The sequence below is a fragment of the Dermacentor albipictus genome, chromosome 1 (genome assembly GCF_038994185.2).
Source record: "Dermacentor albipictus isolate Rhodes 1998 colony chromosome 1, USDA_Dalb.pri_finalv2, whole genome shotgun sequence".
NCBI classification, from domain to species: Eukaryota; Metazoa; Arthropoda; class Arachnida; order Ixodida; family Ixodidae; genus Dermacentor; species Dermacentor albipictus.
In genome coordinates this window covers 331,740,749-331,764,970 of record NC_091821.1, presented here as the reverse complement: position 1 = coordinate 331,764,970, position 24,222 = coordinate 331,740,749, and the positions used below count along the sequence as shown (strand labels likewise).

Below are 24,222 nucleotides of genomic sequence, written 5' to 3'. Positions count from 1 at the left end.
CACGCATGTACGGTAAAACCATTTTTCTCCTTTAGTGGCTGCACTTGCACCTCCAACCGGTTCCCTTAGTTTTTTTCAGCGCATTTTCCGCACTGATAAAAGTATGCGGAAAGGGTAGCCTGCTTCCAGTAGCCACTCTTTTTGTCTAAAAAAAACTCCTAGGCATACGGTGGGGGCACAATTTGTGGAGCGGATTCACAAAACATAGGTTTGCGATTGCTTGCTTCACCAGCTTTGAATGTGACGAGGCATGCGAAAGCAGCATCTTTGTTTCCCTAGCGTGATATTCCCAACAGCTATGATTGACGGTCAAATTTAGTTTGATATCTAAAAACTGGATAGCATTATTGTTAGGTAGCTCATGCGTAATAACCAGATTGTCAAAGCATTCATTGAACATGGCAACTACATCATTTACTGTTTCAGTGTTATTTGAATTGAAATCACACATCACGAGGTAGTCGTCCACATATATAAAGGTTTTTAAAATATTTAGCATCAGGAGCTTTTCTTTTAGACGTCTGTTGTGATGGGCGAGAAACAGGTTGCTCAAGGCAGGGGCCAGGCATGATCCAATACACACTCCTTCCTACTGAAGATGGATGTGTCCCTCACATTCAACATAGGTAGACCTTAGATAAAACGCTAGAAGCTCTAGGAACCCGCTGGATGAAAAGCACGTCCTGTCATCTTTCTTGTCCATGTCAATCCAGCGCTTTGATTTTATTCGATGCAACGAACCAACTAGCCCAAAAATCTGCACTCCTAAATATGCATGTTGTCATGGTGCATGGGTCATACATGTGTTGTAACACCCGGGATAGCATCATGGCAGCATGAGCGCACCTCAAGTGTCTATATTTATTGGTATCACAATAAATGAATGGCAAATAACACACCGTTTCCGCTTGGCAGCTGAGCCTGACTTAGCGAAGAGGGATCCAACGAGCTCTGAGAGCTGCACCTCATGCTCCTGGGTCCAGTACTTCAGTATGGAGACAACAAAGAGGTCGTTGCTCTTGACATCTCGGCACAGGATGTGTTTGAGCAGCTCCATCGACGGCCTTTGATAGGACAAGACAAAATCAGTACAAGGAGGCACATAAGAAGCAAGAGGCATAGAAAATGCCTTCTTGCCACTGAAATGCATAGGACTATTTATTTCAGGATCAATGTAAACAAAGGCAGAAGCTACATAACCAACAAGAATTTTCTGGACACACCGGGGTGTCAAGTTCACTGAATTCTAGTACACACCAGTTGCTTATTTTTGGTCTACGATATGATTGAAGACATATTAGAACGAGTTAATGATATACCAGCAGCCAAAAGAGCATGTTGAATAACATAATTTGACGACAAAACAACCTTTACTTATTCGCACTGCAGCAACAGCAGAGAAATAGAGATGATGTTTGGAAACAGCTACTGACAGGTTTTCTTAGCTCAAATAGTTTTGACTTAACTGCCTAAAGCTGTTGCTTAAGTTTCCTTATATTTTGACAGGAAGTAGGAAATAAATCTGAAGGCCTCTAGGCTAAAAGCTAATAACCTAACAGGGTTTAAGTGAGTGGTACATGACCACCAAAAAGCAACACCAGAGACTACAAACTACTTTATGTGCAACTGCAATGGTAGAGTGAATGTAAAGTGGCATTGCCATCTGCTGAAAAGCAATAGAGTTTATCCATCTGTGAAGTTCGAACTTGGTTAAAAATAATGCTGATTTCACCCATATAACACAGTAGCCAAGATGCAAAAGAATTTTTAGCATCAAATTTACAGTCCTAAAACTTTTTTAAGGACATCACCAAAAGCAGAGAAAATTGCCATGCTTTTCATGTACAAATGTAGCTTAACAGCATTTTGAAGCTGAGGATGCATTGCTAATACATTTCATGACATAACACACAAAGAAAACACAATATGCTTCCCTCTTTGGCCCAATTCTCCTGGCACTTATTTCAGGACTGTCACTTTGACAACAATACAATTCTTTACTCTGGCCCACCACACAAAAACACAATGCATAACATTAAACTTATTCATCCATGTGGCAGTACTGCTTGTCACAACCTATCATGTCATATCCATTTTCATTGAGCAGTCAGTATTTATTATATTAAATACCTGTTCTTTCAGGGACTTAAATGCCTGACCAACTTTAGGCTCTTTTTTACCCTTTAACCCCCAACCCTGAGCTGTACTCGTCATGGGACCTTGTACCAATATCGTCAATGATGAGTCGCACTTGTTCAGCCCGCTTTTCTGCTGCTCCAACGGCCAAAGACGAGTTAAGGTCAGCACTGATGACAAGTTACCTCAAGAGTAGCCTTTTCTAACACACACACACACACACACACACACACACACACACACACACACACACACACACACACACACACACACACACACACACACACACACACAACCTATCAAGACGCAATGTATATTTTCAGAATCAGAATGACATAGTAAATAAAAATTATGACTACATAAAACTTCGGAAATTTGGTACATTCTTCAGGAATTATTTGGCGGTTAAATGGTTAAAATCACCATACTCATAGAATGGCAGAGTAAAACTATTTGCGTGACAAACTTAGAAGCTCATACTGAATATCAACAGACTTTGAGCAAAACCGTTTGCAATTAAAAGATATTTACCTTTCTTGCTTCAGGAGCAGCAATATGCTTGTCAAGGCTTCGGCATGGGCTGCACATGTTTAACACCAATGAACAAATATAAACAATACTTTATTTATATAATGTCATGCAGTATGCACAATTATATTGAAACTGACAAGCGCTGCAACACGTGCATACACAAAGAGCACATGCTGAAAAAGAAAGGTAAATTACTACAGACTACACACACTAATACAGACTACAAGCACAGAAGGTCAGATCGAACAAAAATGGCCAGTAGCACCTAAAAGCCTGTGCAGTACTACACAGTACATGCCATAATCAGGCATGCACTGCTGGGGAAGATAGTAAGTAACAATGTAGACACCAAGAAAACTCAACTGTAAGGAACTCAACAGAGATGGATAAAGCCATTCCTCTATTGAAGCTTTGTTTTTCTCTTCTTCTCCCCTGGTACTCGTGCCACTTTGTCCTCATCTTGGCAGAACTCCACATTCTCTGGGGCCTCTGAATCCATCCTTCCTGGGATAGTACAGGATGTTCCCAATGGAGCTACCTTCGATGGTGTTTGCCTGAGCCTCGTAGTACACCGACCTGAGAATTCTTTACTGGCTTGCCATCCTAGTGACCATGTATGGACCACTAAATTGGCACTTGGGTTGGCTTGGTCCATTCTTTAAGAGTATGAAACTTCCAGGTCCAATCGCAGGCAACTTACTATTAGCCTATTGACAAAGTTTCTCTTCATTCCAAATTTAATTTCATTTGCTGTTCAGTTGTCTTGGGGTCTCTAGAATAACATGGCTGGCAATTCCTAACTGATGATCTGCAGAAAGCCAAGGACTTGTTCCATTTACAGAAAAGTATGGACTACAGCCCAACTTCTCTGTGTAGGTGTTATTGTGGTGAGTCACTGCAGCTTCCAAGGTATATTTCCACCCAACAGGGAAGGTAGGGTATAAAGCCAAGTACTTCTTGAGGTCGCAAATTAAACTTTCTGCAACTGCGTTGCCTTGCAGGTGGTACGGCATCGAAAATCTTAGGGAGATGCCTCTCTGTTGTGCCTATTTTCTGAGCTTTTCGCTACAAAAACAGGTCCATTATTGGAGACCAATACTTTAGTTGCCTTGAAGATGACGCATTTCCTTACAGCAATTTCAGAGTTGGCATTCACTTTTCCACATTTGGCTGCTACCATTCTCGTACATTCGTCTATGGTGACAAGGAAAGCCTGCGTCTTTGACACCGCTTCTCCCTTCTTTTTGGTGGATAACTTCAAAGGGTACACTCGAATATGTGGGCATGACCATTTTATTTTCTCTAAGTTTGTATTTGGCTTTCGCCCCTTTACACAGGTGGCAAGTGTAGACATATTCGTACACACCTTCTTTCATACTTTCCCAACTAAAACACTGGTTTATCTTCCTGAACGTCTTTGAGAATCCATCAAGTCCTCTCAATTCGGCACTGTTGTGGTAAAGTTGCAAGATTCTTGGCCTATACGTCTCTGGCACGTAAAACATCTTGCCCTGTGATCAAACTTTCTTTTTGCCCTCCCAGGTGTTGATCGTACATGCTTTTTCCATATTTGCTACTGATGGAATACGCAGCCTTGATAATGCATCAGTTTCTGGCAGCTTGTCTTCTGGTCTGTGGGTCACTTCAAATGTGGATTGCTGCAATTCGTTGATCCACCTCGCAATTCTAAATTTTGGCTGCGAGATATTGAGAAGACAGGTAAGTGCTTTGTTGTTCATAAACAGCCTGAACTGTCGACCTGAAGGTATGTTCGGAAATACCTTACAGCCATTACCACTGCAAGTGCTTCCACTTCCGTAGTAGCGTAATTTTCTTGTGCTTTCGTAAATGTGTGAGTAATAACCCACAGCGTTGAGTTGGCACACTGGTGGCTGCAAGTCATCCCGTTGGTAGAGGACAGCCTCAGTTCCGTAAAGTGATGTGTCCGTGCAGAACTTGAAAGGCTTCTTCAAGTCCGGAGGTATCAAGACTGGATCTGAAGATATGATTTTGACAAATTCTTGATATGTTTGTTCACAATGTTCACTCCAAACAAACGGTACACGTTTCTGTGTTAGAGATATCAAGCACTCCATCATGGTGGCGTAGTGCGGTACAAAGGCTCGAAAGTGCACAGACAGACCTAGGAAAACTCAAAACGAATGCAAATTGTGCGGCCTAGGCAATGTCTTTATCACCCTCTCGACAGACTCTGCTCTGGTAAAACTCTGCTCTGGTACTTTTCTGTGGCCATCAAACACCCTGCCAAGAGCCAAGAAATACCACAGACCACACGACATGTACAATTCACCTTTTCTGATATTTATGCTTAACTTGGCCTTACTCAGTGCTTCCAAAACATCTGATAAATGATTTGTGTGCTGGCCCTCTGTATTTAAGTACACAATGACACTGTGCACATAGACATTGCAAAATTGACTAGTAAAAGCAGTTAGATTATTGTTCATCATTTTTTGAAACCAGGCTTGTATTCAAAGAAAGATTTAATGATACGAAACGCAGAGAGGTCGGCATGAGGTACATTCCTCTAGCCAGCTACTCTGTGTTGGGGGAAGGGGAAGAGGGAAAGAATGAGGGAAGAAAAAGGCGCATGATGGGTGACGATGATGAGGAAAGATTTAAAGCATATAGTAAGCTGTTTGGACAATTTAAAGACTACAGTCCAGGCCCGTGCTTTTTAAAAAACCAAGTAAGGCCTGGATAGCCTTAAAACTTGATTTAACGTCTGACCAAGTGCCTAAAATAATGCCCTCCGACAAAGATGGGCTGCCAAAGCACATAAGGACATTGTTAAACCTATGACGCTCTTCCACATACTGAGGGCAGTCACACAGCACATGACCTATAGTCGCTTTCACATTGCACAGTTCAGTCTGGTGACTCAGTACGTCCCGTGAGGTGCACATACTCGCGTGTAAATGCCACTCCCAGCCTAAGTCCGTGCAGGAGGCTGGCACAGCTGCGTTGAATTTTGGGTGGTAGCCTAAATTTTATGGTGGGGTCCAATCTTTCGAGTCGTCTGTGCCAGTTATCCGGTTTATCCCAGTGCTTTTCTGTCTCTGTTTGGATGGCACTTGAGAGAAGGCGGTTGGTGTCCGCTCTTGAAAAAGGAATCGCAAGCAGTGGCTCTAGTTCTTCAAGCGTCTTCTTTGCTTCAACATCGGCCAGTTCATTTCCGTGTACACCACAGTGACTGGGAACCCACTGAAATTTAATGTTGTGGCCGTTCTCTTCCACTAGAATGGATAGCTCGGCAGTCTGAACAGCCAATACTCTGCAAGAGGTTTCTTTCATTACGACTCTAAGAATCTGCAAAGCGGGTTTCACGTCACTAAAGACTGTCCATACTTGAGGAGGCTGTTGCAAAATTTAGTGCACTGCCTCTCTGATTGCCACGAGTTGCGTGGATGTTGGTGTCGTCTTGCTTCGCAGGCACGACGAAAGCTGCACCAGACGTATACGACGAGAGCGATCTGTCTGTATATACATTCGCCGATGAGCCATTTTCTTTTGACATATATTCAAGTGTTACATGTTTGAAGCCCACGGTAGGTACAGTATTCGTGATTTTCTAGAAATTCCTGGGACGTATCTGTATTTTGGACATTACCCATGGAGGCATACATGGAAGGTCTGTAGGGGCAAAGTATGATGGTATGGCAGATTCTGGGCATTTAATGGCTCTTGAAGAAGTGGAGTCCGGCTGTACGTCAGGGAAGTATCAATAAGGGATGGTGTCAGTGACGGCACAGCAGCCGCAGAAATAATCGCAGAGGTTCACATTGCAGAAAAACAGGTATAGGGGTGACGCAAGCTTCCACAATTGCACCATAAATTGAATTGCAATATGGAACCCAGGGGTGACGCAAGCTTCCACAATTGCACCATAAATTGAATTGCAATATGGAACCCCTAGACATGTTCTCAGAATCTGTGCCTGAGCACTTTCCAGCGTATGCAAAAACATGACGGGCACATACCTGATAAAACTGGCAGGTTACACTGAATGTAGTCAATATAGAGAGCCTGGTACAGGCGGAATAACGAATGCTCGGATGGGCCCCACTTCATACCGGCCAGAAAGCGAAAAACTTGAGCAAGTCTAGTTAATTTATTCTGTAACATTGCTAGTGCTTCAACCATGAAACACTGCGGTCAATGACAATGCCCAGGTATCTATGGTGGGTCACATATGGAATGACATTGCCGTTGATAATAATCAAATATCGACACAGAAGCTTTCGTGTGAACGCTATCGCAGTGCACTTATCTGTGGCCAATCGCAGTCCTTGGCACTGCAGGTACCAAGATGCTAAGAAAACCGCTCACTGCAATCTTGCACGAAGTTGCAGTCCTGTGACTACATACGCCCATGTGCATAAATCATCAGTGTAGGTACTGATGCACACTCTAGCAGGAATTATTTCCGCAAGGCCAATAAGGGCAACATTGAAAAGGGTCAAGTTGAGCACTCCTCCTTGAAGCACTTCAAGGACAACAACATGCCTTCTCGTTTCGCCATTATTTGTGGACATGAAGACTGTGCGACCATCTAGGTAGCTTACAATCCACATGTAGAGACGGCTGCTGATGCGCAAATTAATGAGGGCATCGAGAATGGCTTCGTAGAGTACATTGTCATAGGCACCTTTGATGTATAGGAAAACTCCAAGCCAGCGCGTCCCCTTTTTGTGTTTGATTGTGGACACAAGATTAATGACCCCATCTATAGCAGACCATCCATGTCTAAATCCGGTCATCATTTAAGGATAAAGCTCATTTTTTCCCATGAACAACTCTAATCTAGTTAGCACTATCCATACCATCATCTTACCGACACAGCTAGCTAAAGCCACTGGTCGGTAAGACGACAGTTCGCAAGGCACTTTTCCTGGCTTTAGGAAGGCCAACAAACAGGTGGTTTCCCACTGTTTTGGAACTGTACTGGACAACCACGTTACATTATAGTACGACAGCAGGACTTTCTGTCTTTCCATGCCAAGGTGGCATAGAACAGTATATGAAGTACCATCAGGTACAGGTGCAGAAGATCGTTTTGCAGCAGCAAGTGCAGCATACAATTCCGGCATCGTGAAAGGAAGGTCAAGACGAGCATGTTTAGGAAGTGGTGTGGGTCGATCCAATGTGATACATGTTGACATATCTGTACTCATAACTAACTCTCTTACAGAAGTCCTCGGCAACCTGCACTTCCATCACAGATAAGTGAAGTGCTAGAGCATGGAAAGGATGTTTTTGCTGAGGAGGGGCACAAGGACTCCGTGCTATCTGCCAGATCCTAGGAAGTGGCTTTCGAGGACCCAACGACCAACAGAATGTCCTCCATCATTGCTTTCCCATTTTTCGAAGGTGACACCATATTTTTCATTGAGCTCATTAACATAAGACAAAGTCTAATGAAGATTTAGCTCGCCTATACTTCCTTTCCGCTCGATGACGGATCACACGGAGCTATTCATACTCAATGTTGATTGTTGTTCTTGATGTAGGTGCACTAATAAATTTTGTTGTCTTCTGCACTGACAATACAATAATGTCCTCTATATCAGATGGTGAGATGATGTCTCCGCAATACTCTTCTACACACGTAGAGAATGTGGGCCAATCGGTGCAGCGTACAGAAGACACAGTTGATTGCACAAACCATTTCATCTGCACATATGTTGGTATATGGTCGCTCCCATGCGTTTCTACGTCCGAGCACCAACTGACAGAGGACAGGAGGCTCTGAGACACAATAGTGAGGTCTGTGGGCTCACAGTACGTCTCCGCGCACGGTGTCGCCAAGTGGCCCCCGAGAAGTGGAGCCTCACGACGCGGCACGACGGCGCACGGCGATAGACCCACCGCAGGTTCGAGCACCGAGCCGAAAGACCTGGACGGCTCTGGCCGTACGCATGGGCGCTCTCCCAGGAACACACGGCGTCCAGGACAGTTAAGGCGTTTATTGATCACCAATGGCCAACATGTACCAGACTGCACCCAAACACACGGAGTACACTCGGCGCCCGCGGTTCCCGATGGCGAGGAAGGCGGGTTACACGCCGCGTCGAACAATGGTTTACGCGCGCGGGCCGAAATGCGTTCGCAAACGCTACCTAGCGCTTCCCGTCACCGACAATGGTCTGCGACGGTTCGGACACGCAAAATGTGATGCACTGAGTGCCTGCGACTACCGCAAGGGCGGAACGCAAAGCCACTCAGCAAGTCACACTTACGCAAGCTAACAAAGCACGTGAACGTCCCCAGGCCGGGGCGTTGGGGACACAAATAGCTGGTCGTTCACGTACCTTGCAGCCTGCCTCTCGTGACCGGCGCTCGTCCCTCTCGCAGCACGACTCCCCCGGCAACGCGATCGTCCCCAGTCGGGGCTTCTTCCCTACGTCACGCCCCACGACCCAATCGCAGGGCCGCGTAGCATGACGTCGCGGGACGCGGCTGCGGCGCCCGGGGAAAACGGCGCGCGGGTCGAGGGGCAGGCATTTGGGAGAGGTTTTCCTCGCAATGGCGAATAAGTCCGGAGCCTTAGGCACAGCAACGACTGCGCCCCGGTAGACCGAAGGAACTCCCACAGGTCCAAGCAACTGTTGTAAAGTGCCGTGGATGAAGGTGGGAGACCCATCATTGATGACAGTCAGACCTTCAGTGTATATGAAATCCATCAAATTCTTTCCGACAGTTCATTGCGGCACTTCCCCAGTAAAGATGGTGAGCACTGAAGTTTCCAATAACATGAGGGCCTGGAGAACCTTGTAACACAGTCGATAGGTAGGGGAGGTCAAGTCTTTGTCTAGGACGTATGTAGGTGCCGATGATTGAAAACACCTGTAGCTTAAGTTTTAATGTCACACACACATACTTATTACTGTCACGTGGAGTGACTGTATGCCTAACAAATGTCATGCTGTTGCGTATACACATTGATACTTTGCTCTTATGTCCACCTTCACATGACCATTGCTGGACGTATCCAGAAAGGCGAAATGGCGATGTGAGATTTGGCTCGCATGTCACGATCACTGGAAAGTGGCATTTGAAAACTTGTTGCCTTTAGTCAAACATGTGACCACCAAGACCTCGAGCATTCCATTGCATTATAACAGAATGATGCATCTTCTGTTGCAATGTCCACTGTTTTATCACGAGAGCCATAATTGCCACTCTTAATTTAGAGCCACTAGTAGCGGCTAAATAGCATACGTGGAAGAATGCTGAATAAAGATTTGATTTGATCTATCCCCTTTGCAACAGATACTGCAGTTGGCATTGCCAATCCAGAGAGCAATATTCGCATATTGATTACTGGCTGTTTAAACATGCCTATCACCTTTTCATTTCCAAGCCTTTCATTACCCTCTTGGCTCTTGGGGAATGCCGAAGAAATATCTCCACCTCCACCTGATGAGGTAGCAAGGCCACTCAGCAGCTGAAGACGTTGGACACACGTTGGAGGATGCCTCATTCCTTGGCGGGCGCGGAGTTACTGGGGGAGGCGTACCTTGTGTGTGCGGGCCTTGCTCTCTCTGTGGCATGCTTTGCAGCCAAGGACGAAAAGGAAGTGCCTTTTTCGACCGGCACATACTCTGGGAGCGGCGACGCCGTTGCTGCAACCAGTGCCTTTTCTTGCCGAAGGAATCGACAGCCTCCTTGTGCGTGGAGCTCTCTGACCATTTTTTCACAGAATTTGTCTCTCCTCTACCCCTTTGGGGCATTCCTTGGTAGACACTTCATGGGCTCCGGAGCAATTTACGCATTTCATGGTTTCGGCTGTACAGGATTCCATCTGATGGGTACCACCACACCTTTGGCACGATGCAGGATTCCTACACACAGCAATCATGTGGCCCAGTTTGAAACAAGTGTGACACTGTAACGGTCGTGGCACATATGGTTGTACTGAGTGCCTCACATACCCTACTCTGATCGATGCTGGCAGAGAATCTGACTCCAAGACCAACTTGATGCACCAACAGCGGCCGAATCTGTGGGTGTCGAGGATTTGCACTGTTGATGAAAGTAGAGACCGCAGGTCTACCCAAACGCTAGGAATGCGCGAACTGGAATGTTGCCAACAGCTTGAATAGCTTTCAAAGCCTCCAATACTGCTTTAGAGCTCACATCCACCATCAGAATCTTCTTCCGAGCATTTATGCGGATCTCTCTCACATGTCCTGAAGCTATTCGATTGAAATATTTGGTCAGCCATTACCTGTTCAATGCATTCATATTTGCTCCTGCTGTAGTTGGCATGTAGCCAATGGCGAAGACCCGTTTGCCACATCTACTTTTACAAGTGGAATCACTGCCTGTTGCCGTCATGTGAAGCTTGTGCTTCAAGTGGCGCGATTGGACTAGCGTGTAATCACTGTCCGAGTCCATCTCTGCTGCTGTTGAGCTGTCAGATGAGTCGGGAAACCTATAATCTGTGATGTTGTGGTTTCCCAAAGGCTGGGCTATCATCGCAGGACTCGCCTTGTCAGGAGGGCGCAGAGGTTCTCCGTCCCCAATATCCCGGAGGACGTCGTCTACGGTGAAGTTCCTGATAGCGAGAAGTCGCACAACCTCGAAGAACCACTAAACAAGGACGTTCGTTCCGCACTTCTCAAATTGTATTCGTACGCATCAAAAGGTGCAATGAAAGCTGTAAACTTCTTGTATTCTTCTTGGAGAGAAACTTGCCAATAACCTTTGCATAGATTGATTCGCGAAAACCCCTCACATCCTCCTGTTTCATTAATTATGTCACCTATCAGTGGCATTGGAAATGGAAACAAGTCTGTCTGTCGGTTTATCAATCGGTAGTCTGTGCATAATCTGAAAGAACTGTCCTCTTTAAGCGCAATTGTTATAGGTGATGCAGACACGGATGTGGATGGTCTGATGATTTTAGCATTTAGCATTTGTTACAGTTCGTTTTTGATCCATACTTTCTTCTCGTGAGATAGTAGCTTCTTCTGGACTACATTTGTGTCTAGCAGCTTGAATGGAACTTCCAGGAAAGACGTGGCAGGAGGGTAGGCTTCAATGCAGATGAGGTCATGAAGCGTTGCTAGGGAAGATAGTAAACAGTGATGTAGAAACCAAGAAAACTCAATAAGCACAAATACACACACAAAACAGGTAGAATTGCCACACCAGTGATGAGAGCTCACAAGCGGTGCCCTTTGTAACCAGCCAATAGAATGTATCTTGTCCTTAACTGTATCTGTATTAGTATCTTGTCTGTAACTGCATCGCCTATTAATAATAAAACCTCATTCATTCAAACCAAATCATAACAGGCACACCTCACCACACCGCACTATGCCATACTGTGTACTGGTCCATATAGATGGTGCCCAGCTAGAACAAGAAAACCGGCTGAAGGCAGCACGACAGGCAGCAAAAGACACCAGGTAGACCGAGCACACTGCTCAGCCAGAAGAAGAAAAGCACCTAATGGAGGCACCATTAAACGTCTCTGCAAATCTCGAGTCTTTCTCCGTGATCTCGACGCAAGAGGTCACGTGTTGGGCTGCCACTGAGCGAAGGGTTGGCTTCACGGAGCATTCACTTGCCAAGGCTGGCTGCGCGACATTATGCTCTCTCCTATCTTTTTCGTTCCTCCATGAAGGCAAAGCAGCACATCAGACGTTTCCGACACCATGGCACGCTGCAGCTTGGCGAGCGTTGCATATCGAAGGCAAAGCAGCGCTTCTATTCGCGTCTGGCATTGCGACACCACACAGCAACTCGGCGAACGCAGTTGATTCGCAGCAAATTCTATTTCCCAGAATTGAAGTGTATGGTGCCCTGTATCTGCCTTTTGAATGTCGCTATTGGAAATGACAAATAAAACTTCAGGGTACTAGAAGTTACAGCTCAAGTGACTTGGAAACAAACATTAGGAAGAACTCGGAAGCAATATTTTTTGTAACTTGTTTGAGCAGTAACCAGAGTATGTAATGGAGTCCTATACAAAGGGTTGGGGGTCAGAGACTGCATTTTTTAAATAGTTTTGGCTGGTTGCCTGGATGATCTTGTTTCGTTCTTGCAACGTGCCCGTATTTTCTTATTTGAGTGCCCAGATAATGGCTCTGGCTTTTGGCTCAAGGTCACTTGAAGGCCGCCGACAACAGTAGCTAAAAGCATTTTATGTCTAAAAACATACGCATGCACATAAGCACATACGAGAAAACAAATGAGCTATGGCAACTGACTGGCATGTATAAGGGATATGCGTTGATGCCACTTAGGCTGCCATATGTGTAATGCAGCTTGTACAGTAAAAAGCTGAGCATTAGTATCTCAATACGCTTATCTCCAGCAGCACTGTCAAATCTGAACAGGATGGCGATCTGGCGTCCATGATGTCACATGAGTACAGGATTGACTCTTGTAAGGTCCGAACTAGTTATTCTATAATTTTTTTTTGAAGATGCGGGCCTCACACGAGATAAGCTTATGGCTACTCTCTGAAGCATGGAATTGCAATCTGACTGCTATGCAATATAGGGCAATCACTAGCGGTAGATTATGAACACATTTACAGTCGGCAACTAATTTTGGTTCACAGGACAAACAGGCGGACTGTGGAAATTAACCATCAAGCGCGTAGGTATGTAATCCTCACTAAAACTATCTTTTTGAAAATTTTTCTGACTCCAAAATAGGGCTGTGGGCCTTACATGAGTAAATATGGTACTCTTTATACTAAAATTAGTCTTTTTCTGCTATGATCTCAGAATAATTTCACTGAACCAGTCAAAGGCTGAACAGGTAGAATAAGTGGTGCCCCTTGTTCTGCTTTACCTTTTTTTCTTCTCACTGCTGCAACTTGTCACATTTCCAACTTTTTTTTCTTAACTAAATAGCTTTACGTCCAGCTCCCATTGTGCATGCTTTGCATCTGTGTCTCTTTTCCTGTTCCAGTGACATGCTTCCTATATCCAGTAAGCAACTTTTCCACTGCTTACCTTGAAACTCCAGCTTCGGCAAGATGGGGAGGACATAGTCAACCGGGATGTTGTGTGCTGCTATCAACTGCCACAGGCAGAACTGCTCAAACGTTTCCCACTCGAGGCTTGCATCTGTCAGGGGTGTAAACAGTGCATGCTTGTGAACGATGCGCAGTGCAGACACCAAGTTGCACAGTGTAGACCGCTCATAACTTAAGACATCAGAAGTGTGAGTGCCCGCACCTGGCATGCTCTCCTTCACAATATATTCTTTAAAGGGGCCCTGGAACACTTTTATAACTAATCATAAAATGGCCTCACTATTAAAGGATTTAATCTCATGAATCTTGTACCGCAAAATTTTTTAATTCTTCAACTATAAGGGGTGTTATCGCACCGATACCTGGCTTTCTCTCTCATCTCCACTAGCAAGCTGGAAGCTACACAGCGGAGAAGCGGAGAGGACAAAGCCCCGCCAAAAGCTGAGCGTTGTGACAACAAAAGGGCTCACTGCGGCATCCCGTGGCAGCTGCAGTAGACAACACTATGCAGCACGCCGCTGCCATCTTAGAGGCTACGCACAGTTGATACAGCTACTTGCAGTGCAAACTTTAAATTATTTTTCTGTCTTTCTGAGATCGAAAACAGATATATTCCATTTATTTAACTCAAAATTAGCAACTATGTATTGCTGAGAATGCTCTTGTGATCACGAAATCAGCCAATAGCATTTGTGGGCCAGCTGCTTTCTATGATGCTGCATGACAGGATTGCAGAAGATGGATGGATGAATAAAACTTTATTTGATCTATTTAAATGTGGTTGGGCCCCTAGATGTCCGGGAACCCCCTGGCTGACACCTCTATGCAGGCCTGGTCTACCAGCCAGAGCTAGTCATCAGTGAAAGTGGCCCGAAGAGGCCTCCCACGAGGAAAAGGAAGGGTTGGAAATAGGCTCTACTGCTAGACTTGGGGAAGCTCCACAAACAGTGGAAAAGACCTGCCTGGGACGCTCGGCAGGTGGTACATTGTGGATTACAGAGACCAGGGTAAAATAAATGTGCCAGATAGGGAGATATAAATGTCTTGGTCTGGATCTGGCGCCAGATTGAGCTCTGATGGGGGGTAAGGGAATGGTGAGGGGGAAGTAAATCTTGTCTACCATTCCTGTAATATGTGCTAATCTGGTGGTAGGTGTAGATCCCTTCTCCTGGTTTTTCCATGGGGTTGAGTGAGTGGTCGTCCGGGGACTGGAAGGAAAGACCTTGGACTTGCACATTAACGCGCTCATTTCCGGGGACACACTCATGCCCAGGCAGCCACGTGATGGTCAGCGGATAGGGAAGCGAAGGGATGTTACGTAACATGTGTGTGAATGTGTTAGGTGCTACGCCGTGAAGGAAGCAACGGTATACACTTTGGGAATCGGTGCAGATTTCTGTAATGGTAGAATCTGTGGCTGCATGCGCCATTGCTAATGCTAATACGACCTCCTCAGCTACGTCGGTGCCACTGTCATAATTGAGACAGAGATGTTCTTGTGCCCATTCTTTGTCATGGCAGCAGCCGCAGCCATTCCTTCAAGCGGACCAACTGTGGCATTGAAATAGAGGACGGCTTCGCGATTTTGATAACGTCGGGATTAGTAATTAGCCTGCACCTTGCATCGGCCCAGGTAGCATTGTGAATTCATGTTTTGTGGCAATGGTTCGAGTTGCATGTTAGCCAAAGGTCTTACGGGAATGGGGAACCACAGCTCTTTATTTGAAATCATGCAGCTTGGCTCACACTCCAGAGTTTGGAGTAGGTTTTTCCCAGTGGGCGTCTGGGAGAGTATGACGCAGGAGTTGATTACTCCTCTTCCTCTATGATTTCCTGGGCAGTATTATAGAGACTAGCCTGTAGGAGGTGAGTAGTGCTAGTGCGCACCAGTAGCCTCAGTGCGGTCTTAACCACAAACCTTACTAGACTATTAGCCTGATCCAGTTGTTTTTGAGTGAGGTGGTAATATGGGAGGTGGTAGTTGAGTTGACTGACCACCAAAGCTTCAGTCATTCGCACTGTGTCTGTCTGAGACAGACTGTGATTGCGCGATGCAACCCGGCGACAGGTCCTGAGGTTTGCTTTATTTTCTTATCGAGGAGGTGCAGGGTAAAATGCACATCTAGGTTAGATTGGATGTGCAGACTCAGGATCCTGATTTTATGTACCTTAGACACTGGTTCATTGTGTACAAACAGGTCTACGCCCGAGTCACACCTGTGGGGTTTAATCGTGAGCAATTCGGACTTTTCTGGCGAGCAGAAGAGTCCCATTATGCTAATATGCTGTTTTATGACGTTTTAGCTGTTTGTAGGACATCTTGTGCCTCCCCAGTGGAGCCTTGCGACACCCATAAGGTCATGTCATCAGCACAGAACGCATGGCGCAATTTAGGTATGCAGTTGAACCCACTTATAGCAATATTCAAGTGCTGTGAAAACTCCATTGTTATAACCGATAATTGTTATAACCGGGTTGCATGAAAAAATCAAAATAGAGGGATGGCAGAGCTGATGAAAGAAAACTATAGTGACGGGGAGGCCAGTGCCTCTCCCCACCACCTTCCTCCATACGGCTGCTGGTTGTGTTGCCTCATTTAACTGCCTCCTGGGCATTGTGATCGTGTATAAAAAGCTGCAGCTGTCAGCACTAAAGATCGCCACTGCTATAACAACTGCAAAGAGGGGTCACGGGCGGCAAGCGATATGTGAGCACCGCGGGGGCATTGCTTTGGTGGCCCCAAAAGGCCTTTTAAAGGCCCCAAAAGGGGCCTTTTAAATATTGCAAGAAGGCTGCCACGGCAGCCTGTTAGTTTGAGGAATCCAGAAGAAATGCTGAGGCGAGATCGCCTCAAGCATCTCACTTCTCACTGGCTTGCACGAGAAAAACCTATATCCGTCAGCCTTGCATGCTTTACGCGAAGCTTGCTGACATCCTTCTCCAAGGCATCCAGGTGCTCCATGTAGTGCAGCGGGAGGTTTATCGTGAAAACGGAAGCACTGGAGGGACTGAGTCATTTGCTCGGCCTCCTGCGAGGACAATGTCGAGGCAGCCTGCCTTACTGCGGCATCACTGCAGCCGTCGCCGTCGCTATCTGATGCAAGCATGTTTGCGACGATCGCCTCATTGGTTAGAAGCACTTAGTTTCCAAATCCATAGCCATACACTTCTTTTTCACTGGCAACGTCGTGCATTGCCGATGATCAGTGGGCACATCAGCCATCTTCCATTTCGTCGGCGAGTCACGCCAACTGTTGGTCAAATGACGCTGAGAAACCATGTGGCCAGGAACGATTTCAACGCAACCAACAAAGACAAACGCAAGTGATTAAGCTGTTTGCAGAATTGCGCTGAATGAGGGGCCAGCGAGCAACATGTGAGCAATCTGCCGGCAGCGCGGTCCATTCGCGTTTCGGAGGGTGGGGCGGCTTAAAGCTATGGGCGCAGCTCATTCACGTTCGGAAGGGTGGAAGAGTGACAGGATACAGGCACGCGGAGATGGCTGGAAAATGAGTGCACGGCGGCTGTTGAAGCAGCGGACCATCGTGCAATGGTTCGAATTTTTTGTTTTCTTTTTTCTTTTCAAGGATTTCGCATTTCACAATCTTTTGGTTCGGACACCCAGCAGCCAGACTTCATCGTTGTAACCGATAATGCAGTATCGGGGCATTGTAGTAACCGGGTTATTTCATCATGAAACACATAAAGAATTTTACGGTGCAGCAGCTTCTCATTGTTATAACCAATATATTGTTAAAACCGGCATCGTTATAAGCGGGTTCGACTGTATCTGCAAGCTCTCTGGCAAGTGCAGCCATGGCTACGTTAAATTATAGTGGTGATAGGACTGCTCCTTGGGGTGTGCCCCTGTTCGGGAGGCCAAAAGTGGAGAATGCGAATGGCCCTAATCTAATCTCCGTGGTGCGATGTTTCAAAAAAAGTTTTGACGTACTGCCAGATCCTAAGGCTGCAACCTGTGGCTGCAAGGGTCCTGAGGATGTCTATGCTAGGGTGGCTCTGGTGCGGGCTGTCCGTCGTCTGTGATGGAATACGGTCTCTTTAAAATGCAGGAGGGCATCCTGCGCTGATACGTTGGGGTGAAAGCCAAAGTGAGCGTCGGAGAAGAAATATTTAGTTTCTAAAAACGGTTGCAGTTGCCAGGCAATCACAGGCTCAAAAAGTTAGCCTACACAATTCGTGAGCGAGCTAGATCGTAAATTCTGAAGCTGTCAGGATATGCCCTGTTTGGTAATAAGATTAACCTGGGTGTGTTTCTAATCACCAGGCAAAGTGCCCTTTCGCTAGTGTTCGTTAAAGAGATTTGCGAGCTCCTGCAGAGATATGTCATTTAAATTTTGGAGGACTTTGTACGTTATCAGGTCGAGCCCTGATGCAGTGTCCCAGGTAATATAGGCAAGGGCCTGTTTCATCTTTGAGTGTGTAACATCTGCATCCAGGTTTTCATCTGGATCAGGCAACGTTAAAGGGAGTGCGTTCGGATGTGTAGGTATGGGCTTTGCAGAAGAGAGAGCATGCAATTTTTTTGCTGTTTTTGACACCAGATTGTAAATACCCTGTTGCATGCAGTGCAGCAACATTTGGCTCACCTGTTCACAGCAAGCAGCCTGTATGACAAATCGTCAACATTTTCTTAACATGTTCAAAAAGTGCTTCAGGGACCTTTTAAAGGGATACTAAAGGCCAATATTGTGATGCTAAAGTTGCAGATTAGTGCTAGAGAATCTTTAAGGCATTAATATTACTGCGAACAGAGCCTTATTAATCGAGAAATTGAGGTAAATACAGGACATGGTTAGAGACTCTCCCGGAACATTCAAGCACTTGCCCAATGGCGAAAGCACTCCTCAGTTAAATTCTGTCATAAGCACTCAACCACTCGTTGCAAAAAACATCCTTGTATTGTTTTATAAGACAAAATAAAATGCTACTTGTCTAGTTCTATTTCATCTTTTAGAAAAAATAACTCATTGAAATTACCCTTGACAATGACGCAGGTGGTCGAACGGTTTCGTTTTCGCTCGACTCCAAGTACAAGCTGCAAGTAGCAGAGAATTCAACTTCCATACGATGTCGTGGGATGCCTGAACAGTCCACGCCACTCGACCAAAAAGCAACTGCAGCAGCGAATCCACCACTCTGTCTTGGCTCAGTACCGCCGTCTTTTGGGCACTGTTTTACTCACCGACGGCAGCAAAGGGCGGTGATGGCATATGCAACGTCACCACTACCCCAGTTGGGTGGCAGATGTGAATTTTGAAAAACGCATTTGGACCCTTTAGATGCAATTTTCTCATAAACTAAGTCTTTTCTTGGCACGAAACAAGCGTTGTGAGGTTTCTGGAATGGTACGTAAACAGTCCGTGCCGACTTAGTATTTTGTCTTTAGTGTCCCTTTAAAGCTCGATATTTTATATGTGCAACTCGCTCACTCAACTCACTGCAATCTATCCAGTACTACTATGAATTGTGTGGCTCCGCTATAAGCCGCATGAGAGTGCACATGCTTCTATGACAGGAGAAACAGGCGTCAGAAATACAGTGGACTCTCTTTAAATGGAACCTCAATGGACCAGAAAAATTGGTTCCGTTTACCAGGAGTTCTATTTACTGAGAGACTGCAGAGAGCACTGCATGAACACAAAACCAACCAACCATGAGGATGGTGTTCCATTTAAGCAGCAGTTCCATTTAGATTTCCGTTTATCGAGATTCCACCATAGTCGCATTATTATCCAATTTCCAGGTACAAGTGGTTACGTTTTTAGTAGTCTTTACTACATAGCCATGTGATACTTATAAATGCTCATGACAGAATGAAACTACTAGTACATAAGCCCTGAAAGAAATACAGCACTATCACATGACAATGTGAACAAATCTTTCTTACTCAGTATGGAGATGAATGAGTCCTTTCGGAACATCACCATGTTGCCCTGGAGTATGTGACAGACCAGGTCTTGAAGCTGCAACCAGAAGCAATGTTGGCTTCTTAGGAGCACAGTCTTCACAAGCCCTTTTTCAGCAAGAGAACTTTTCAACCTTCAATGACATCCACTAGCAGTCACGATACAATTTTGCAATACTGCAATGACCCGTGTAAGGCCCGAATTTTTTCTTCAAAAACATTACACTGTGCATTAGTTGAGTCAAGCTTATGGCTACTTATTTTATGCAAGTGATGGTAAAACAATTTTTCTTTTCTTTTATTCCTTTTTTTAAATTTTCAGGCTAGAAAGTGGCAGTGCAGGCCTTCCATGAGGGTGGGTTGTTACACGAGTAAATATGGTAACAGGCTATGAAAATGTTAAAAATGTAAACCATTTCTTATCTACCAATAAACTGCACAGACTGTGGCTATGACTGAGGATGCCAGTATAGCTGAGAACCACGTCGTTAAAGGCTCAATCACACCAGTGACTTGAAGAGGTTGCGCGACCATTTGCGACTGGTGGCCAAAAAGCCACTGAAGGTGACCGATGCTCACACTGGCAAATCTGGCTGAGTGCGACCTGCAAGCCTCATTCCCGGAGATTATCATTCTCAGCAAGAACCCTAGGGACCTACACAGTTCGTGCGCACGTCGCTGGTTTTGCGTTCTGGGACCAATCATTGATTTTAATACGAGCAAAAAGGAAGACATTGTCACTGTGCTGAATGTGCTCTGCCATGGTGTCAGCTGCGGCAGCGCGGAAGCCTCCAAAGAAAAAGCAACACTTATGGGTGCGTACGTGCCTCCATTTGCGATAAGGGACCGCTCACGCAAGCCGCCTCCTGCCAGAACTCCGCGCGCACGATGAATATTATCAACAGCAAGCTGTTTCTAGTTTGCGTTATGTGGGAATCAGTGCATAATTTTTTTACATTCTTTTGCTGCAGTTTAACTTCCTGCGAATGCTATCGTGTACATTCGACATTGTTGGAACAACAGGGTGTCTACCAAGTTGACATTTCCAAATTCCCTGAGTTTTCCAGGTTTTCCCTGAGCGCCTTTGCGAAATTCCCTGAATGAGCCAGAACTTTGTTTTATATCAAGACAGGCTGACACCACCTTGCCCGATGCTGTCACTCTCTAGTAAGCATGCTGAAGCAAAAAAAAAATGACTTAATCTAGCTTGAATAGTCAGGAGTAATATCTATTTTATTTAAAAAGAAAACAGAAGGAGGGTGTTAGTAAAATGCGCAGCGAAAGAAATGGTAAAGCCCATTCCAAATTGAGTCGAACATTTTCAAATATGAATGAAAAGGAGATGCATACATAAGTAAGTATTTTTTAATATCAGCTATTTCTATCAACTGATAGCAAGCTCACCTGTATGAGGTCCTGAACTTTGTCACAAGCAGCTGGGAAGTCAACCTCAATTGTCCTGACATACTCTCAGCCCGTACACAATATCTGAGTGTTGGGTTTCACTGCTTACACAATTTATTTTGGTTTGAATGAGGGACACCTGTGTCTCAGCCTCAGCCATCACTTAGTTTTTTTTTTAGCTCAAGCTCCTTCAAAAAGGCGGCGGCACCCTTCCTTTCCAGTTAATTCCTCAGTGCGTCGGTCCTTTCTGTTCTCATCCTCCTTCTAGCACGCTTTCACCACATGGATCATCTGAAGCATCCTCTTGGTCCGTTGTACGGTCAACATTTGATTTTTTGGATTTCCGAGGGGCCGCTAAAAAAATTAAAAATAATGGGCAGTCTGAAAAAAATTAATGCATGTCTTTAACTGCCTTTAAGAGCTAAAATTACCACAGGCACGTATGAAAAAGCTCTGAAGGCCTGCCAGTACGCTTATTAGGCATGTCAGGGCTTGTACTGTGACAGGAGACGGGGTACACGCATGTGTAATTAAGGAATACATACTGTGTCCCGTGAGAATTGCCCCCTCCCCACGCTTGTTAAGCTTCCCCGCCTGACACTATACTACTGAGGCGAAGCTAAAATTCGGAGACTGGCATTACGCAACGCGTTGTGCTCTGCGAGCTTCAAAGCCAATCGTGAGGATTACAAAGGCGGAGTCGGTGCCATTGGTGATAGCGGCGAATTCTTTCAATGAAAAACACGGCACCGCACGGCAAGAAGCTTAATAGCGAACATAGAAGCAGCTATGCCTAACGTTGCCGCGGTGGTGGTTACGGCTGCCAGCGGATCTGCCTGCGAGAGTGCCGATTCGAGGCGGCGAGATAATCAAAATAGCGGCGGTGGCGGCTTTGATTAATGCCATTTCAGACCTGCAGTCAGGGCAATATACATTGACTATGTGGAGTACGTGGTGGTGCCGCAAAACCGTGCAAATTATCGGGCATGTCCGAAAAATCGGGCGTCTAGAAAATCGGTCGTTAACTACTCCGGCAATACATCGTGCCGATGACACGGCGTCAATGACGATTCGTTGCGATTCCTCTGTTACTGGAGCCAGCATTAACACGACTTTCGTTCCCTTTCAATAAAGTTACAGCTAATTTTCCCTGATAGAAGAACAAATTCTCTGAGTTTTCCCTGAGTTTTTCCAGACTGTTCAAATTCCCTGAGAATTCCCGGTTTTCCTGGTTGGTAGACACCCTGAACAACTGTTCCCCAGCAGCGTGAGGGAAGCTGCCAATTACATTCCTGTAGCCTACCATGGTGGCATGAACTTTGTATTTGATGGGATGCAGGAGGATACTGGATGAAAACACGCTAACATAACTTTCTGCGCATTGATGATTGGTTTAGCAGTTTTGTGACCACAGTCATCATCATCATCATCATCAGCCTAGTTACGCCCACTGCAGGGCAAAGGCCTCTCCCATACTTCTCCAACTACCCCGGTCACGTACTAATTGTGGCCATGTTGTCCCTGCAAACGTCTCAATGTCATCCGCCCACCTAACTTTCTGCCGCCCCCTGCTAGGCTTCCCTTCCCTTGGAATCCAGTCCGTAACCCTTAATGACCATCGGTTATCTCCCCTCCTCATTACATGTCCGGCCCATGTCCATTTCTTTTTCTTTATTTCAACTAAGATGTCATTTGCCCGCGTTTGTTGCCTCACCCAATCTGCTCTTTTCTTATCCCTTAACGTTACACCGATCATTCTTCTTTCCATAGCTCGTTGCGTCATCCTCAATTTCAGCAGAACCCTTTTCGTAAGCCTCCAGGTTTCTGCCCCATATGTAAGTACTGGTAACACACAGCCGTTATACACTTTCCTTCTGAGGGATAGTGGCAACCTGCAGTTCATGATTTGAGAATGCCTGCCAAACGCACCCCAGCCAATTCTTATTCTTCTGGTTATTTCAGTCTCATGATCCGGATCCGTGGTCACTACCTGCCCTAAGTAGATGTATTCCCTTACCACTTCCAGTGCCTCGCTACCTATCGTAAACTGCTGTTCTTTTCCGAGACTGTTAAACATTACTTTAGTTTTCTGCAGATTAATTTTCGGACCCACCCTTCTGCTTTGCCTCTCCAGGTGAGTGAGCATGCATTGCAATTGGTCTCCCGAGTTACTAAGCAAGGCAATATCATCAGCAAATCTCAAGTTGCTAAGGTATTCTCCATCGACTTTTATCCCTAATTCTTTCCACTCCAGGTCTCTGAATACCTCCTGTAAACATGCTGTGAATAGCAGTGGAGAGATCGTATCTCCCTGTCTGATGCCTTTCTTTATTGGGATTTTGTTGCTTTCTTTATGGAGGACTACGGTGGCTGTGGAGCCGCTATAGATATCTTCCAGTATTTTTACATATGGCTCATCTACACCCTGGTTCCGTAATGCCTCCATGACTGCTGAGGTTTCGACTGAATCAAACGCTTTTTTGTAATCAATGAAGGCTATATATAAGGGTTGGTTATATTCTGCACATTTCTCTATCACCTGATTGATAGTGTGAATATGGTCTGTTGTTGAGTAGCCTTTACGGAATCCTGCCTGGTCCTTTGCTTGACAGAAGTTTAAGGTGTTCCTGATTCTATTTGCGATTACCTTAGTAAATACTTTGTAGGCAACGGACAGTAAGCTGATCGGTCTATAATTTTTCAAGTCTTTGGCGTCTCCTTTCTTATGGATTAGGATTATGTTAGCGTTCTTCCAAGATTCCGGTACGTTCGAGGTCATGAGGCATAGTGTATATAGGGTGGCAAGTCTTTCTAGGACAGTGTTCCCACCGTCCTTCAACAAATCTGCTGTTACCTGATCCTTCCCAGCTGCCTTCCTCTTTTGCATAGCTCCCAAGGCGTTCTTTACTTCTTCCGGCGTTACTTGTGGGATTTCAAGTTCCTCTAGACTATTCTCTCTTCCATTATCATCGTGGGTGCCACTGGTACTGCAATAAATCTCTATAGAACTCCTCAGCCACTTGAAATATCTCATTCATATTAGTTATGACATTGCCGGCTTTGTCTCTTAATGCATACATGTGATTCTTGCCAATTCCTAGTTTCTTCTTCACTGCTGTTAGGCTTCCTCCGTTCCTGAGAGCATGTTCAATTCTATCCATGTTATACTTCCTTACGTCAGCTGTCTTACGCTTGTTGATTAACT

The 24,222-nt window shown here is 45.4% G+C and overlaps 1 protein-coding gene across 3 annotated transcripts in view; it reads right to left on the bottom strand.

Annotated features, from left to right (window-relative positions):
* Window positions 1-24,222, bottom strand: part of IntS3 (integrator complex subunit 3) — a 77,370-nt gene that overhangs the window by 12,593 nt on the left and 40,555 nt on the right. For all 3 annotated transcript variants that reach the window (XM_065441883.1, XM_065441879.1, XM_065441874.2), the window contains exons 22-25: window positions 19,596-19,671; window positions 13,665-13,778; window positions 2,668-2,716; window positions 900-1,064 (exon numbers count right to left, since the gene is read on the bottom strand). In XM_065441883.1, the coding sequence (XP_065297955.1) occupies window positions 900-1,064; window positions 2,668-2,716; window positions 13,665-13,778; window positions 19,596-19,671 (404 nt within the window). The remainder of the gene's footprint in view (window positions 1-899; window positions 1,065-2,667; window positions 2,717-13,664; window positions 13,779-19,595; window positions 19,672-24,222) is intronic.